General features: G+C 39.7%; 1 protein-coding gene and 2 long non-coding RNA genes across 12 annotated transcripts in view; 2 read left to right on the top strand and 1 right to left on the bottom strand.

Annotated features, from left to right (window-relative positions):
* The window catches only part of LOC100644824 (max dimerization protein 1), a 228,020-nt gene extending 218,641 nt beyond the window's left edge, over positions 1-9,379 (top strand). For 9 of the 10 annotated variants that reach the window (XM_012317194.3, XM_012317198.3, XM_012317196.3 and 6 more), the window contains 2 exons: positions 750-886; positions 3,877-9,379. In XM_012317194.3, coding sequence (XP_012172584.1) covers positions 750-886 — 137 coding nt within the window. In that variant the 3' untranslated portion in view covers positions 3,877-9,379. Of the gene's footprint in view, positions 1-749; positions 887-3,876 lie in introns of those variants that run through there. The other variant, XM_048412364.1, reaches the window with a different exon arrangement.
* LOC110119953 overlaps positions 1-18,352 on the bottom strand; it is a 180,116-nt gene extending 161,764 nt beyond the window's left edge. The window contains exons 1-2 of the long non-coding RNA XR_002308479.2: positions 18,241-18,352; positions 17,885-18,004 (exon numbers count right to left, since the gene is read on the bottom strand). This is a non-coding gene — a long non-coding RNA (uncharacterized LOC110119953). The remainder of the gene's footprint in view (positions 1-17,884; positions 18,005-18,240) is intronic.
* On the top strand, positions 11,273-16,246 carry LOC125386374. The gene is made up of 2 exons (XR_007226445.1): positions 11,273-15,760; positions 15,887-16,246. It is a non-coding gene; the product is annotated as an uncharacterized LOC125386374 (long non-coding RNA).
* Positions 18,353-18,524: the final 172 nt, after the last annotated feature.

Below are 18,524 nucleotides of genomic sequence, written 5' to 3'. Positions count from 1 at the left end.
TTTTTCGAAAACGGGTTGCCGCGGGTGTACGCCGCGCCGCGTTTCTATCGATTGCGACAGAATCCACGCGGACACCCCCGGATCGCCGGGGATTGTTGCCACGCGCTTTATATTTACGAGCCACAGCTGTCCGATCGCGTCTACAATTTACTACGAAGCGTCCTGTGCACCTGCGTTTTTTAAATTATCTAACGAGCTCGACGGTCTGCCTCTGTATCACCGCGTATGACGCGAGCTGTTCGATCCACGACGCTCTTTCCGCATTCGTTAGTTTACTCCGTTTGTAACCTGAAAATTTGCATCAGCAATTGCTGGTACAATAGAACCTCGTTTATTCCAATGCAATGCAATGAAGCATTTTTTTATCAGCTTCTGTACACGTCAGCTTCATAGCACTGGACTTTTTTTAATGACTTTTTGTAATGATACGAAGTTTCATATACTTGAACCTAATTGATTAATATGTATATGTTATTATAAATGCATCTTTCGTGGCCGTTGTATATTCGTAGGAATTCATTGGCTATAAGTATAGAACAATAAGATAGGAGCATCAGCTATGTTTCAAGAATGATTTCTTGCACGAAAATTCGAAGTCGAAAGTTGGAAGTAAAGAATAAATCTTGTACGCTTCAAACTCCGCTTCAAACAACATCCAACTCGAAGATAATCTTACTATCTGGCATTTAAGAAACGAAGAATCTTTCTTGGAATGTTATTTATGTGTTTCCTTCGCTTTATTATTGCAGATGAAGTAGACGTGATCGGCTATACGAGCAATCAATCGGACACCGATGATCACAGCAGTGTGCAGAGCAGCAGCGATAGTGGCGTTGCAATGTCCACCTCCAGGCTGACACTTTCCGAAATGATGGACAATCTTTAGGTAAATATATCTTTTATAAATTCAAAATTATTTAATTAACACCTTAAGCATCGTAGCAAACGGAAGTTTTTCAGCCAATGACCCTTTACGATTTATATTCTGTCTTCGAATATCTAATTCTAATATCGATTGAAGAAATAAAATAGTTGTTCTATTGTAGAAGGACTAATTTTATTTCAACGTGCAACTAATTTTTACTCTCCCTTAGCTCCTTTTACACGCACCAAATTACCTTTCTTCGATTAATAATTTGTCTATTTAATTATAAAGATTCGACAACAGTACCGAATAATGAAAAAAAGCATTCAGTAAGAAAATTTTATACGGAGAAGAACAACATAAGAAAAAAGATACTAAATTACCAAGCACGTTAATCTTTCGCCTGCGCTAAAAAACGACTATAATTTTTAATGTTCGACTCATTACCGACCTTGCTGACCCAAATCGCCGCGAATCAGATTTTCTGAATATCGCATTCGCAGGAAGTGTTCACAAGTATTGGTCCGCATTCAGAACACCCTGTCGAGCGCGTAAATACCCTTTCAACTCGTGTTTTTTAGCGCCAATTATATTCAGAATGCGGCTGGCAACAACGAACCGGTAGCCAAACCGTTCTTCTTTTTTTCCGTCTTCTCTCTCTCTCCCTCTCTCTCTCTCTTGCCTTCTCTTTGTTGCTCTCTTTTCCTCTCGCGGGCCAACGATATCAAAGTCACGTTCTAAATTTAATAGCGTTAAAAGCTCGAGTTGAAAGAGCATCCTTAACAGCACCTTCTGAATAGGAGCCATTTTGCAAACGCGTATACAACGTGGATATCGTAAACGCGAATGGTCGGTGCACAAGAACTCCATTTTTAAGCTTCATTTTTTCTTTCTGTTGCTGCAAACCTTCGGATAATAACCGTGAGCCTGGTATATACTTGAACAATGCGCCTTTCACGACCTCGAAACGCTTCCGTGCGAATTACACCGCACCAAGTTTTTACGTAAGATTCGATTAATGGAATTGTCGATGAAGATGTTCCGTTTTGTATTTTCCTTCGGGAATTTTTTGATTGAAATTCAATATCTTGATTAATCGTTCTACGGAATAATATGCAGCGTGGTCTGTGCAATATTTGAAAGATCAGTCGGATATTTTGGACGATTTAACTATAATCTGTAACGAGTGTAATTGCTGTTAACAAGTTTCTGATTAGAGAGATGACGAGTGCTTTGTCTATATTTCATAAACATATTCTGTATAGGTACGTAAACGAAAATAACAGACCTAAAGATAAGATAATTTATTGTATAATTTATACGGTTAACACTGTAACAACCAGCTCTGAAACAAAATTTAATCTCAATAAGAGTCTATGTTAATTTTGCCAAAGCTACTGTGTCCTTTTAGCAGTCGTAGAAAAAAGGAAACAAACTAATATTAAATGGAATGGAACACGCTGTATATTCGTGCTAATAATTATTCATTATTGAATAGCAATCGTGCAACGGTTGAAATAAGAAAAGAAAAAGAATGTTTCCTACATAAAATACAGGAGAGAAAAAATTGTAGCATACATACGATAAAATGAAAGCGAGATAATCAAACGCAGGCGGAAAATTAACTGCTCCAAAAAGAAAAAGTACATAGTTTGCATGCTTGCCTAACGCCATTTTCCCATAGCGTATTCGTAATTATCGTGGCCATATCTTACGATAAACTAGCGGGTAAAAAAAGAGTGAAAAAAGGGGGAGAAAAAATGTGTAATATCCGAGGCAACACGCGTCGTGTCGAGCAATGTAAAGATAAAATAAAGTAAAGATACATCACGGTGTAATAAAAAAATATCATGCTGCTCCTTGAATCATTTCCCACAGAACGAATATTTCGTTTTTTTTTTCGGGATACAATGCCGGGAAAAGGAAATGTTTGGAAAAGAAATCGAGTTTATTACTGGCGGAAACTCGTGGCTTTAAGCGATGTTGCGAATTTAATTTTCCTGCCGGTGTTGTTCTGAAACACTTTAAGATTCAGGGAAGAGAATAATATTTCCGTTAAATGGACCAGTACTGAAAACAACGATTAAAAATAGCGAAACAGAAAGGGGTAATGCTGACAGCTGTTTTAATCTGCAATTTTCATTTCGTTCTTTGAAGAGTTTTTCATTCCGCGAATTGAAGTTACTTCATACCGTATTCTTTCAAATATTACTTTAACATTTATATTCAGCCCTTTGCATTTAGAAAATTTCTTTGCTAGCTTACAACATTTTTTCACGAAATTTCTCCACTCTGAATCATACAGTTCAGAACAGTTCACAGAAAAGTTGATTTAAAAATATAACTTCGTAAGAACATTTTTCCACTTCGTGTTTCCAACGTGCAACAAATTTCAGAATAATAAGTTCTATGAGGAAGCGTTATCGCTACCGTGGCTTTCGAGAATGCAAAGGGTTGAAAATGAAAAGATAAAATCTCTGTCTTCTCTTCTAGAAACACAATCTAATTATGGAAAATGTTGTTAGCTGCAAGAAATCTTTGAATATTCGTGAACTGAATTGTATTATTCATTTGTTAATATTTGGTGGTAGAAACGAGAATCGTCTTTAACCAAAATATCGCGCAGTTTAAAAGACAAGTTCGTGAATATAATAAACTGTAAATTGTTCCGCGAACGCTGCCTGTCGCTATAGTTACACAGAATAAATCCCTCTTATGTTACATGTGATGTATCTTCACTCATGTTATCACGGACCCGTCAAGCGTGAATTGAATTTCACCGCGAACGAAAAAAGAACGGTTGTTCTCGGTTTCTCGCGAAATATTTACCGAAAACCTGTCAGAATGTAAATCTCTCGCTTTTTTTTTTTACAATCGTAACCCGCCACCAGAACTAACATCGCGAGGTTTGAGAGGGAGCGGAACGCGTAGAAAAAGAGGGTGGTGAAAAAGCAGCTCGGAGATCCTCGATAAACAAAATTCTCACGTCCGTACCTCTGGGCTATTTGCAGACAAAGAGGTGGCGCGGTGGCGGCGGAAGAACGTGGAGGGAGAGCATTTGAGGGCGCAAAAGAGCAGAGGAGAGCAGAGGAAGAGGAGGAAGCGATGGAAAAGAGGGCGAGGGAGAGAAAAACACGAGGGAAAGAAGAGAAACGCACGTGAACACGACAGGGGAGGAGAGGGGGAGAGTCGGGGTGGTAGCGGCGAAAAAACTGGAAGAAATGGAAGAAGAGAGAAGAACGAAGGAAGAAGCCATCCAAGCGTGCGAAGATCGACGGCGTGCGAAATATCAACTCGCGTACACGCACTTACGCACCAACCCCTTTGGTGCACTCTCGTAGGGTCGCGAGACGCGCACCGCGACGCCCAAGCAACGGGCGTTCAAGAGGCGACATCAGCGGTGTGTACGCGCGTGTACATACGTACAGACTTCTAGCTGACGCGGGTGGTCTCTGCGAGAGAAGAACGAAGCGTGGAAGAAGAAAGAGGGGGTGAGAAAAACGACTTCGAACAACAAGTTGAAGAATCGCTAGACACGAATGTAGAAGATCGAAGAATAGGGGCAGAAGGAACAGGGACGCGTCGAACTTTGGCGAATTACGATAGAACTTAAGTTCAGTTAGAAACTGATTATCGCTGAAGAAGAGATCAATGACGGATGTAACCACGTATGTAAGGAGACGTATGTAATTCGCGTGCCTCGCGATAAATAATGAAATGAGAGAAAGAAACGCGAGAAACGAACATAAAGCAATCGAACGTCACGTGTAAATTGTGGATCGAGTATTGTACATATTTTTAAGGGAGACTAAATTTATCGAGCGGAGAGCACGGTGGAGAAAGTAAGAAGCGAATTTCGAGCGTTTCTTTCTCGACACGGAACCATCACGGAGGAAACGGCGTTTTTAAAAGAATCGGTTGATGTCGATCGGAGAACGACGATCGATCAGACGCGAGAGATCGACGAGTCACCGGTCGCTGCCACTGATCGATCGGGATTAGACGAAACTCGTGGAAATTCTAACAATATGCGCGCGCTGGCGCGAAACAGCGCTTCCACCACCATCTGTTAGAAGCTTCGTCGATCGACCCTCGTCTCGGGTCTCTTTTCGTATAATTCAATGTGTAAAATTGAGCAATTCCTTCGTGATGGGTCTCGAGGACGCGTCCAAGTCACTGCAAACACGCACGATGCATTTGAAACTGACCGGGTAGGACAGAGAATATTCGCCGCTCTATCTTTTCCGAGATGTATGATTTTTATCGCCGCCGCTGTCCGCTTCCGATCGCGGAAGGCTCGTCCAGGGTGGGCGATTTGATTTTGCGAGTTTGTTGTTTTCGCTTCCGACGGGAGGAGAGGCGCCACGCTTCTTTGTTCGCACTTCGACGATGGCGTCGTGGAACACGCGTCGTCGACTCTACTCTTCATAAAAGCAACTCCATTCGAGTGTACGCCTACCCTTTGGAAACAATGGAAAGAAAGGGATGAAAGAAGCGGAGAAAGAAAAGGAACAAGGAACGTTCGCGAGGGAAGCACACGAACGATAGGCAGCGCGAACAGCGGGAAGCAACGTTTTCACGTGTCGGTTCCACGACGATCCTCGATCGTCTGCCTTTTGACGATCGTTATTAAACTAGGAGCGCCTTTGGTGTACTCCTCTGCGGAAGAAGAGCCTTCATTTCCGTCGCGTTGTACAGTCTGCGTGATCGCGCGTACCAAATAAGAAACAAAATACTTGAAAAAAAAAAAATATAAAAAAATAAAATGGAGATGTAGAAGTGTTTGAAGAGAGGAATGGGTAGGATGTCTAGAAACGTTAAAAAGGGCGAAAAAGGGAAGAAAGGTGGAGGTAGCAGCAGCTGCTATGGAAGATTGTACATCGAATTAGCAAAATCAGGGATGAAACGAAGTTAGGAAGCACGGATGGGACTATTATCGTTCCAAAACAGGGGAGACTGAATCGCAAGCCTGTCGACAAATTTCTTCGGGAATCCTACGGTTAATTAACGAAACCGAAAGAACTTCCACCTTTCGAAGGATACACGCGAGTGTATAACCTATACGAAATAACGAGTCGGGAGGGATGAACAGATACAGAGAGGGAGGAAAACACGAGGAAAAGAAAGGGAACGAGATCGAAATAAAAGCGTACACACTTCTAAAGTAAGGACATGCATATGCATACACACACGTACACACATACACGGACACATGTGAGCACTCATTACATACACGTACACAGAGGATCCTCACGAGAATTAATAAAAAAAAAAAAAAGAATTAAAATAACCTGAAAAAAAGAAGAGAAAAAAAGTGAGAAAAATAAAGAAGTACCACGTATACGTGAATCGTAACGTAACGATTCTTGTATAATTAAGGGGAGTGAGTCACCTTTGATGGTGGAGACGGTTCGTGTAATCTTTATTACGTGATAAGTAAACATTTAAACATCGTTTCGTTGTAACACACGCATTCAAAGAGTACAAATTCCTGTTAAGTCCCTCGTTGGTTGTTCGAGGCTTGAACCGGCACACTACCTGTTGTTGTTGAGCGATCACGCGTTGTTGTTTCCATCCAGAGCCACGGAATCGGCGTTTCTTTAGGGTCAGAAGTGGAGAGGAAACGGTAAGGGAAAGAACAAGACACGAAAATAGGAGACGAAGAAGGGTCCCGAGTGTCAGGTATAAAACAGGGAACAATGTTTCTGGTGTGCGTGAGAGAACGATGGAAGAGAAAACTAATTAGGATGAACGTCGTAGCGGAGAAGATTTTGGAAGAAAATAAGGTCGTACAAGGGTCCAAAGAGGTCCGGGGAACGGGATCGATCGATGCGGAAGCCTGTTACGCGACAGGGATCGCTTTGATGAAGAAAAATCGATCGTCTAATTATAACTCGAAGTTTTCACTTTGCGGCTCGAGTGGAACTTCGTGGAGAAAGGATAACCGACGACGATCAACGGCTCGTGTTCCACCGTTTCTCGTGTTTCTTAACGAGGGGCACACTGGATCTCGGCAACGATCGTTTTATGGATATCTTAATTGGCGTAGCGGCGAAATTCTAATCCAAAAGATTGTTCATCGATGGTCGTACGAGTTATCGGAACTGGACCGTCGATCGTTCGGTTTCAAAATTGGAAACGAAGGGAATTAGAGGATTATACTAGGCTTTTGAATTACTCGCGACAGGTTGATACAAAAAATCGATCCGCGGTCCCTGGATCGAAAACAGCGAGGCAGCAGTTGTTCGAGTCGAGTTTTCTGGCTAGGTTTATGCAGACCAGATAGACTGATTACCAAACGTAAACGAGTGATCTCTGATTTAAAAAGAAACGAAGAAATAAAGAAAAAAAAGAAAAAAACGAAAAAAAGCAAAACACAAAACGGTTTTAAACGGCGGTTAGTTTGTAAGAAAATAGCAGAAAAAAATGAGGAATAAAAAGATTAAAAAAAAAAAAAGAGAGATTACGCGGTATAACCTTTCGCGAGAATAGGATCTCGGGGTGGGGTAAAACAAACCGAATCTGGAGAACGCGCGTTTTCTCGCGGAGAGTGCCCTCGGATTTTTTACATGCGGAACAAACAATCTGACGATACTTCGATGAGCGTGATCGTACATTTTAAGGAGGAAAAGTCGATGTAAAAATTAAACAGAGACGACGAAGACGAAAATTCGTGTCGATCGAATTGAATTGTCAGCGGAGGAAGAGGCGGAAACAGTTTTTAAAACGCGAACGACAGTCAACTGGAAGAAAAGAAAGGTACTTTCGGGGATCGAACTTTGTACAATGCGAAGGAATGGAGAAAAACGAGCAAGATAAGAGCAGAGATCATGGTCGAAATCTCGAATCCTACCAGGAAAGCGACCAAGCCGAATGAAATATTTTCAGCAAGGCAAGCCGCGACTTTTTAATATTAAACATAAATGATACTCCCGTACAGTCGTTGTTGTATCAACAATCGACCTTATTCTATAGCTGAAACGCAATCATATTGGTTGTTGCAGAAGATTTACCGCGGCCGTGTATACACATCAAATATAAAACGGTAGGACTCGAGATCGACCAGCAAGACGGGAAAAAAAGAAGTGAGGAAGAGAAACGATCAGGTTGGAAAGGTCCTCGGCTGTCCTCTTGGAAAGTTTAGGCGATCGGCGCGTCCAGATCGTTTCTACTTCATTGGAAAATTTCACGAAAATGCCTTCTTCGCGATGCATCTTCCTTTCGAATTTTTATCGAGAAATAGTCAAACTTCCGGCGCTATTTGGTCTTTTAATATATTAGTATTTACTCTGTTTATTGAAATTTTAAGAAATATGATTTTTTCCTTTGCAGATGTTGCGAATAAGTTTGCAGCTCATTTTTTATCGTTCTCTTTTCTTTTAAATATCGTATCGTGAGCAGAATTCAAGCCGAAATTTCTATTGTGATCACGTTGCTTTATCGATGATCGTGTTCGCGACGCATCGCTCGACCGATGATAGGGAGACATATCCAATTGTTTATATTACCTCGTTGGTAATTGCTTGCGTTCATTTTCGTTTGTATCAGTTTCATTCTCGTTTAATATGTCTTGTTCGTTGGCTGTCGTTCGTGAAATTGTCAAGAAAGGTACGAACAATAAGAAACAGGACGGAGAAATGAGAGAGAAGAGAACTAAACGCCGTTGATTTTCGACAGAGAGTATGATTAGGGTAACCTTCGATTCACGACCGACGAGTTTAGATGTATCTTTTTCCTTTTTTTTTTTTTTTTTTTTTTTTTTTGTAAACGATGGGAAAACTAATACAAACGGGGGAAGGGATAGGAAAAAGAAAAGATGAAAGAAAGAAAAAGAGAGAGGATGTCCTTTCAAAAAGATGTGAACCAAAAGGTTAGAACGATAAACTCCAAGAAGAAAGATATAAAAAGTGGGAAAAGAGGAAAATACAAAAAAAAAAGATGAAAATTAAGAAAGAAGGAGCATAAATTACATTAAAAAAACTACAAAACTAACAAAAAAGAAAAACCTATTTGGAGAAATTTGATGAGTGAGATAAAGAACAAATAAAAAATAAATTAACAATTTCATAAAGTAAGAAGTTTCATTAAGTGATTATTAAACGATGAATGCCTCTTCAATGTGTAGATCGTTGATGAACGCTCCTTCGTGAAAGTTAGAGCCCTTTTTTTCTTTTCTCTTTTTATTTTAGTTCTTTCTTTCTTTTTTTTTTTTTGTTTCCTTCTCTAATTATACTCTTTTCCACTTATTTTTTCTCACAGTCTTTCCACGCGTTCGCGAACTTTTATTTTCGTTTCGTCGTTGCCATCCAGTCGTTGTACGTGCCGTAAAATATCTCTTACGAAGTAACACACATACACATGAAATAAATAAGAAAACAAAAAAAAAAAACACAAAAAAGAAAAAAATGAAGAAAAACGATGGATCTTATCGTTTTTTGATCTGGGTTCGTAGTACCTTGTAGCAAGATAAAGATGTATGTATTCTATATATTAAACTGGGACGTACTCGCCCGATGTATTGTGATTTATTTTTACCCGTCAAAATCGATGAAAATCAGAGAAAAACCAAGAAAGACAAGTATCGCGAAATGGGCATAACCGACGATGTGTCGACGATGTTTCATCGATTTGATTGATTTTCTGATAACTGAACGTGGCGCTCGCGTGTTTCTAAATCATCCTTGAGCTTCAGCTTTATAATTATTTTCCAAGCTATATTCCTCGTTTTTCAATAATTCCACCAAAGTCAGCGTTAAATATTACGTACGATGAATTTGCAAATTAACAAATCTATGAAGCTTGCAGTCAACTGTTCGCCATCTAATTTCGATCGTTTCAACGTCGAACGCCTCGCACCAAAAGAAGGAAGATAAGAAAACGAAGAAGAACCAGAAAATTGATTGAAATAGCCAGCGATCAGCAGATTCTGTTTCAAAGATATATCGGGCCAGTCTGTTCCCAAGAAAATGTGATATTAAAATTAACACGAGAGAGGGGAAATACGGGAAGCAGAGAAACCGGGGAGGATCAATGCTAGAGGGAGAAAGGGCAAAGAGAGAAAGAACAGAGATGGTGGAGGAAATTTTCGAGTTTTCAAGAGAGGGTTGGCGGTTGGAACGAGGGGGCGGGAGGTCGTAACAAGAAAGATCGATGCACCAACGCATAGGAAGAATTGCCTCAGGCGCGTATGTGAGGAACGTAGATTGCGATGAAAGAGATATAGAGACAAAGTTAGGGCGGTGGAGCGTAGCGTAATTAGCGTGAATGGTTTATCGCGAATGACGGTTTGGGCACAGATCACAACAGCAGCAATATGAATTGATGCAGTATTGAACTGATGAAACGAACGACAAGAAATAATGAAACAAACTTGTTACTCCAGCCGCTAGAAATATATGTAAGATGTATAATTCAAATGACGATATGCAAAAGCTGCGGTTCATTCTGAGCTCAAGGGTGTCGCGAACTTTTATTCGGTCTCACCTCGGTGTCGTTTCGAGCGATTCGTTCGAATTTTTGCCGGATTCGTGCGTTATAAATAATTAGCGACACGTGTCATACGATTTAATCGGATCGTACGAAATTTCGTATCGACGAATAAACCTGACACCTGACACGATCGATCGATTAATCCGGGATCGATGAAGATGAGGATCGAACGAAAATCATCGAGGTGACTGGATGATCTTTTCTCGCATAAACACATACATACATACACACACACACATACCCCGCCTCCCCTCCTCCCCCGAAAAAAAGAAGAAAATCAGCGAATTAAATCGCGAAACGCTTGAGCTCACTGCACGTGTCGCGCGGCCCTCAATCTAACGTTTAAGGAATCTTTAAGTAATACTTGATCGATAAATAAGAATAAAAATAAAAAAAGAGATGAGATAAGGAGGAAAAATACAAATATGAAATAATAATGAAAAAAATGGGTGTTATTTTTAGATGTCTATTAGATTATCAGAACCAGAAAAACTAAAGAATAAAAAAATGCTTAAACATAAAAACGAATAAAAAAAAAGTGAAGAAAAAACCTACTATTAATACTACTACTACTACTACTACTACTACTACTACTACTACTACTACTACTACACTACTACTACTACTACTACTACTACTACTACTACTACTACTACTACTACTACTACTACTACCACTACTACTACTACTACTACTACTACTACTACTACTACTACTGCTGCTGCTACTACTACCACTACTACTACTACTACTACTACTACTACTACTACTACTACTACTACTACTACTACTACTACTACTACTACTGCTACTACTGCTACTACTGCTACTACTGCTACTACTACTACTACTACTACTACTACTACTACTACTACTACTACTACTACTACTACTGCTACTACTACTACTACCACTACTACTACTACTACTACTACTACTACTACTACTACTACTACTACTACTACTACTACTACTACTACTACTACTACTACTACTACTACTACTACTACTACTACTGCTATTACTTCTACTATTATTACTACCGTACTTGTAATAAGGATTTAAAGAACATAGGAACTTAGTTGATGCGATTTCACAAATGATGCAACTTTTTGAGAAGAGCGTCCCTCTTTTTACGAATACCTGCGCAAGACAGATCCGACCCGTCCAGAGATATCTCATGTCAGTGTACGATATAATTATAATTACTCGCGACCAATAAATAAACAAAGCTAATGGAATAAAAATACAAGAAAGAAGCAGAAACGAAATTAAACAAAAAGAAGAGTAAGAACGAAAATGAACGATAAGATACGAAACAAGTAACAAGCTGCGAAAGAATAGAAAAAAAGAAATGACGAAAGAAATCATCATAACCGGAATCATCGAGCGTATTGTAGTTAATCCTTTATACTTGTAAGCTGGACGTGTCGCGCAGTCCTGTGCAGGTGCGACTAAATAATCGTGGGCGTGAAAGGGACGAAGACGACGAAGGGCGACGAACGGTCTTTTTTTCTCCCTCCCAAAGAAGTATTGTGTCGTCGTCGTCTCCCTCCGTCGCGCTCAGGGACACCTTTTTCCTCGAGACGTTTTGCCGCTTTCATTGTTTAGATGATTACTATTTAACGACAAAAAAATAAAAAACGAAAAAATCGAAAATACGACGGAGATCGTCGGCGGAAGGAAGAGTAACGATGACAGAGGAGGGGTAAACGGAAAAGAACAAAAAAAGAAAAAAGGGGATCGAGACCAGAACCTTTTTAATGACCCAACACACGTCGCCGTTAACGTGTTCGTTATGTGCGAGATGGGCATTTCTTTTTCAGAGAAAACAAGATACCAAAAAAGTAAAAAAATGTTACGATGAAACAGACAAAAAACAACAAAAGACATTTCGAATAAAGGAAAAAAAAAAATACACGAAGAATAACGGAGTGAAGGAGAGAGCGTGAGTGTCGTCTCCTGTTGCGCTCGACCACAGACATCGACCTGATTTGTAACTCGAGGATCGTCCATGCACTCGCGTAACGTCGATTTTTCCTTACGTCGAACGATCGAACCCCTTCGTTTAGAATAATCATCGGTTCCTTTCAGCTCGAAATTTCCAAGATCTTAATATATACGTATATCCCAAAGTCGAACATAGTTCTTGACAACCAGAGATCCCAAAGATCTCTCTCAATACACGCGAACAAGGTAACCTAAGAGCGACCTTTGTCACCAAAGAGTAACCAGCCGTATCGACAGCGTCGTTTCTGAATACTCTAACGAGGCAAGAAACGGTTCTAACGTGCCGGTACACTTGGTCTGCTCGCTTGGTGACCCGAACGAACCGACAACGCAGGTACTTTGAATTCGAGCCGGAGCTCGTCACGAGAAACTTCGACGCTGACGAGGAAACGATGATACGAGTACACAGGGTAACCGGAAACGAGGGAAAGAGAGTGGATGGTAAAAGCGTAGGTTTCACGGTGCCGACGTTGCAATCGCGCAATTGCCGCGTGGCGATACTCCTTCAGACGAAAAGTGCGGTCCTTTTCTCGGTCGTTGTTGAGCCACGTAAAACTGCCACGAACAAAAAACGTCTCTCTGGCCAGGCAAGGGGAGCAAAGGAAAACGGGGGGGTGCGACGGGCACAGGGAGGAAAGGAGGCGACGAGAGCCGCGTAGACCAGGCAAGGACGATCCTCGAGAGGGTGAGCACACGAAGGGGATTTAAACCGACGAAACGGCTTGAGCGCTGGGAGAAACAGGAGTGTACAGGGGTGGGTACAGGGGGAGAGAGAAACACGGGCAAAGGACAGGTGCGCGGGAGGTTGAACGGAAGAGGATATAGCCCACGCGAGAGATCGACGAGAATTTTCGTGGAAAGGTGCGGTGCGGATCGAACGAAAGAATGAGAGGGAGATGTGGCGCGTGCGTGCGTGTGCAAGAGGAACGGACAAAAGGGTTGAGGGAAGGGAGCAGGGGAACAGTGGAACGTTTACAGGGAGACGAAAAGCGAGTAAACGATGGTGGAAGAGTACGGTCCTCGGGAAAAGCCACGTTCGGCCCTCTCTCGTCGCGACGAGCATTTAATCAATGGTAGGGGATGCTTAGTGGACTTAATCTTAGGGAACTGACGAAAGAAAAAAATGAGAGAGCCGACGAAGAAGGGGCGTGGAGAGGCGGAATCGTAGCGAACGTCGAAATTTTTGATTGCGTCGCGCGAACGATGAGAATAAACAGAGGGTGATAGAAGCGACGAAGAAAGGACGAAGTAGCGGTTGAGAAAGAGATTGGGCGGGGAGTTAGAAAGCATACGAAAGATACACTATGAAATATCAGGAGAAACATTTACGTAGAGTGAGAGAGAATGCGAGTAGGAGAGAGAGAGCGTAAGATTTTGCTGCGTGTTGCGGGGTGTATGTCGAAAAATTACGCGCGTACAGAAACGCGAGCTGGACGAAATTAACGTGTAACGAAGCAGGAAAGGGAATTGGAAGAACAGTAATGAAAAGCGGGTGATATAAGAGAGATAATAAATGGAGACGTTGTACTGAGGAGAAATAGGGGTGAATTAGGGAGAGAGAGAAAGAGTGACAGAGAGCGAGAGCGAGAGCGAGAGAGATAGAGAGAGTGAGAGAGAGAGAGGGAGAATGAACGGGTGGAATGCGAAGCTAGCTTAAAAAAAGGCACATTCTGTCAATTTGTCAATATTGTCATGATTCGATAATGGTCGATTGGTATGCCTACGATTGAACTTCTATTTACCGGGTGGATGTATGATGATTCAGTACGATTCTTATAATTATTATCATTATTATTCTTAATTAATTAATTGATTATCATTATCAATTATCATTAACAGTGCGAAAGTAGGAGTAATAAACCACAAAACAGAGAAAACAGGAAACCGATGATAAAGCAAAAACACAAAAAAAAAAAAATAAAGAAAGAAAGGCAACCACTTATATTATTGTACATATTTACTTGTAACTGCTATTCGTATTGCAGTGGTTTTGTTCTCTCAACAAATGATTTCCTCGATTCTGCGGGAAGAAAAAAAAATGAATAAAATAAAATTTGTGTATTATTAAGATCCGCGAGTACGTTTCATTTTCCCACTGACCTATCCTAAATTAACCAATCTTAAATTACAGGAACAAAAGGTGAGAACAAGAATTTTTTCTTTATTTTCTTCGTCGTTTTACGGGGTTAATTTTCAGCTCGAAATTCAATTCAACGAACTTTTTTTTTCTTACGCGATCGAGTTCCACTCTTTCGAATTCGGGACGGTAATTTCACGGAAACGCGACCGTTTGTGGTAAAATTGAATCCGTGCCGCGTTACGTTCCTGGATCTTTTACGGCATCGAAGATAAGCTATCTATCGGCGTGCGCGACGATCTCGCGTTTTTATTTGTTCTTCGAAACGATTTACCTCTTCGGCCACCCTGTCCTCTTTCGACCGCGAAAGATCAAACACGATACGCGCGTTCTGTCGCCATCTTGTGGATTTATAACCGTATCAGAGTATTGATTTCTTACTTGTGGGCAAAAATTACAGATACCGTCGCTCGTTCTTTCCTAGAAATGAGGGTTTCAATTTATTATGAGACGTAATCAAGTTGCAGCGCCGATACGATAACACGCACGGACCTGTTATCCTGCCAATACGCTGGATTATTGAATTATCCGAAAGTGGTTGCGTGTATCCGGGCTTAAGCGTATTTATAGCTTCGTTTTGCCGCGGAAACGTGTTTGCGTTTTGTAATATTCGGTTGTTTAATTCATGAAAGACCGAGCAGTAAAGTAATCTATAGCAGTTACATAATCGCATCATTGAGAAAAGTAAATAAACTAATTTATGTACTGTTTTATCAAGGTAGCAGAAATTCATTAAAATGTTATTATAATTATATTTATATACATAGAAAAGATGATAAAAGGGATATGTGATCATAATACTTCTATTTCCCCAAATTTTACAAAATTGTTGGATCTAGATAGATGATAATAATACTCATTAAGATAAGCAGACAATTCAGGAATCATATGTTTCTGTGAGATTTAAAAAATGTAATCATAGGATTCCGTATGATAAGATAAGAAAATTAAAGCATTTAATTGCCGAATAAAAGCAGTCTCCGATTTTAAAACATAAAATAATCTCTAACGAGATATGATGTACATACTCTGTATTCAAAGAAACAGTACATATCCGAAACAACTATTACTGGCAAGAAACTTGTGAAACAGTATGAAACCTCTTATGTTCGTGCAATAATCGTTGTTTGATTGAATAAATATTCAATGCTACTAAATTAAAAAATAGTCTTCCTAGAAAACACATTGAAATAATATATTACATATACTACTTATATAAAATCTCCTATGAGAGATAGGATCAAATACATTTGATTAGAGTAAGTTCTTGTAATTTCATCTTAAGTGTCCTTCGCTTTAAGTTTAATATGTAGCATTTGACGCAATCCTCAAATAAATTCCATTTCATTCCTGTCAATAATTCGTATCAAATTCTCCAAAATTAGAAACTATCAGCAATGAACTGCGTATCACCAAGTCCTTATATATTTCTTTGGAAACATCAAAATCACCTGGAAACCGAAACAAACTTAACAGCGATATTCGTTTCATTCAAATTCCACCTCGAAGGGAATGCAATCCGAGAGACGAGCAGAGAAGATCCACGAGAAATTCCTGACAAAAACGAGGGTTCATCCCCGGCTTCAATCTCAAGGAAACATGCATACTTTGGTGTTCCGAGTTGCGAGGCAAAGTCCGTGAGGACTCGGCACGTAATAAGGTCTGGCAGAACGAATCGAGTTCGAAGGTGTGAGAGCTCGACGTCGGACCGAATCAACAGAATGGAAGAGAAGATCCGGACAAAATGAACGAAGTGACGTCATTATACCGAGCTCGAGCACACAACGTGTCTCGCAAAGGAATCGTGATCCATGTCTGTATCGAGGTTTGTGACGTAATGACGGTGAAGCACGCGTTGCTACGCACCCCACTAATTACGAGACACCGAGTACAATCGGACCCTCCAAGCGAAATCCGGCCAACCTACGCCCTTCGAGCCTCGGTCTCCGGGCGACCGAGTTTCGCGGAACCATGTATCACGAGCACGCGCTGCTTAACGACACGTGGCTCGTTTCCGCATGGCCGATACCACCCTTCCGCCAAGGACGAGTCTACCTGGTCGAAAGTGTGTAGGCGAAGATGAAGATACAACGGAAGAGTGAATTAGATCTTGATGAAAAAAGGTTGCATTTGTTGGATTACATGTGTCCTTGAGAGTTCACGGACTTGATTTTTGAAAATGTGAAAAATGATATTTGGTAAAAGGTTGTAAGTGGAAAAGAGATTGGCCAGTAGAGTGGTCGAGTCTATGTTGAAGTTGCTTGCTTGATTTTTGAAGGAAAAATTGAAGAAAATAGATCTTTGTGGATGAAAAGAGCGAAGTTTGAAGACCTGTAACGATAGTTGAACTTACATGCTTCTGCAATTAGAATCCTGTTTAGACCATGGACCTTTTAGTATACTAAAGAGGACAAGAATTTTCCTATTTTAATTGATAATACCAATATAGCTTCTCACATTGTACTATTATATTTGCATATATAAGAAGTTAGAAGGTAAGAAATTTAGTTCCTCAATAACAGTGAAATTATGCCTTCAATTAATTCACTAATTGTTTTAAATGAAGTAAATTTTCAATTTTGTGCAACTACAATATCTACGCGTTGATATTTTAGAATTTAAATGAAAATGCTCTTTGAAGTAAATCTCACGTAACAATAATGTAAATGAAAATTTTGAAAAATATGATTTCGCTGAAATGCACACAAAATAAAAAACTATTCTGGGTAGTTGACAGAATGAGAATAAGTAAACAGTGTTTCGCTTAACGCATCCTCTACTACTAAATCCATCAGTGGAAGGGGTATACAAGGGACGTGTACCTATCCTTCCCATGATTTCCGTCACTTCGTCAAAGTAGAATAGGTCAACCGAGAACGTATAGTCAGTGTGGTATAGCCACGATTACTATCATTATCGTATATAACATGGGAAATTATATACTTTAATAATAAACTTCATCAATTATATCAAAATATTTCTATTCGATATTTGCGTTTATCTTATTTTGCAATTAATATTCAGACACCACGGGAACAGAGCAGAGAAGGGCAACCGAACAAGAAGTTCAATTCGACTATCCGAATAGTATTATGATCTTTCTGCATATTTTATAGACTGTTGGTGTATGTCCTATATATTATAACAACTGAAGTGTACGGATGGCGCAATAAATACATATTAACTTACCATTTAGTCACCAGTAAATGGTAATTGAACTGTTTTTATATTATTTTGTTGTTAAGAAAGAAATTATCGAACAATTCTTCGAAGATTGATATTGTCTTGTAGATATTCCGTTTAGAAAGCGTTTTACAATTATTCAATCTCATAGCCAATTTTGCCAAGCCATAATTTCTTGGCGTGGAAAATTTACGACTCACCTATCGCAGAATAATCAAGAACACCTTTCTGCCGCTAATATTACTGACGTTGCTGACTCATGCTGAAGATACATTCATAGCAGTCTCAGTTGAACGATGTACATATATCACACAAGGAATCTGTTAAGAAATTTAATACAATTAGAATGTTCCAGAATTCAAAACGTCAATTCTATAAGATTTTAAGTTTTAGTGAATTTATTATGCGGTTAACATATTAATTTTAAATAAAGAAAGAAATAGTCCACATTTATGTTACATTTCGTTATGAACGGATAATAAAGTAATACTGTATTAACAATAAAAATGCTATTGCTTTCATATAACATGCAAAAAAAAAAGCTAAAAATACGTACTCAAAACTTTTCTGACGATACGGTGAATCGCACATTCAATTCTTTGATCATTCTGAAGCTGTCCCTCCAATATATCGCAGGCATCGATAATATCGATTGTACTTTGGCGCCTTTGAAATGTTCTCGCGCGATATTTTTTACTGAATACTTGAATCAAATAAAAGTAATTCCTCGATAAATAAAAGTTAAGAAATGTATTATATTCATAATATATTGTAAAACTCGTTTAATATGTTACAGATTATTAATAAAATATAATATCAGCAAGAATTATTAATTAGCTA

Source organism: Bombus terrestris, chromosome 15 (assembly GCF_910591885.1).
Source record: "Bombus terrestris chromosome 15, iyBomTerr1.2, whole genome shotgun sequence".
Lineage (NCBI taxonomy): Eukaryota > Metazoa > Arthropoda > Insecta > Hymenoptera > Apidae > Bombus > Bombus terrestris.
This window is presented reverse-complemented; position numbering and strand designations above follow the sequence as displayed.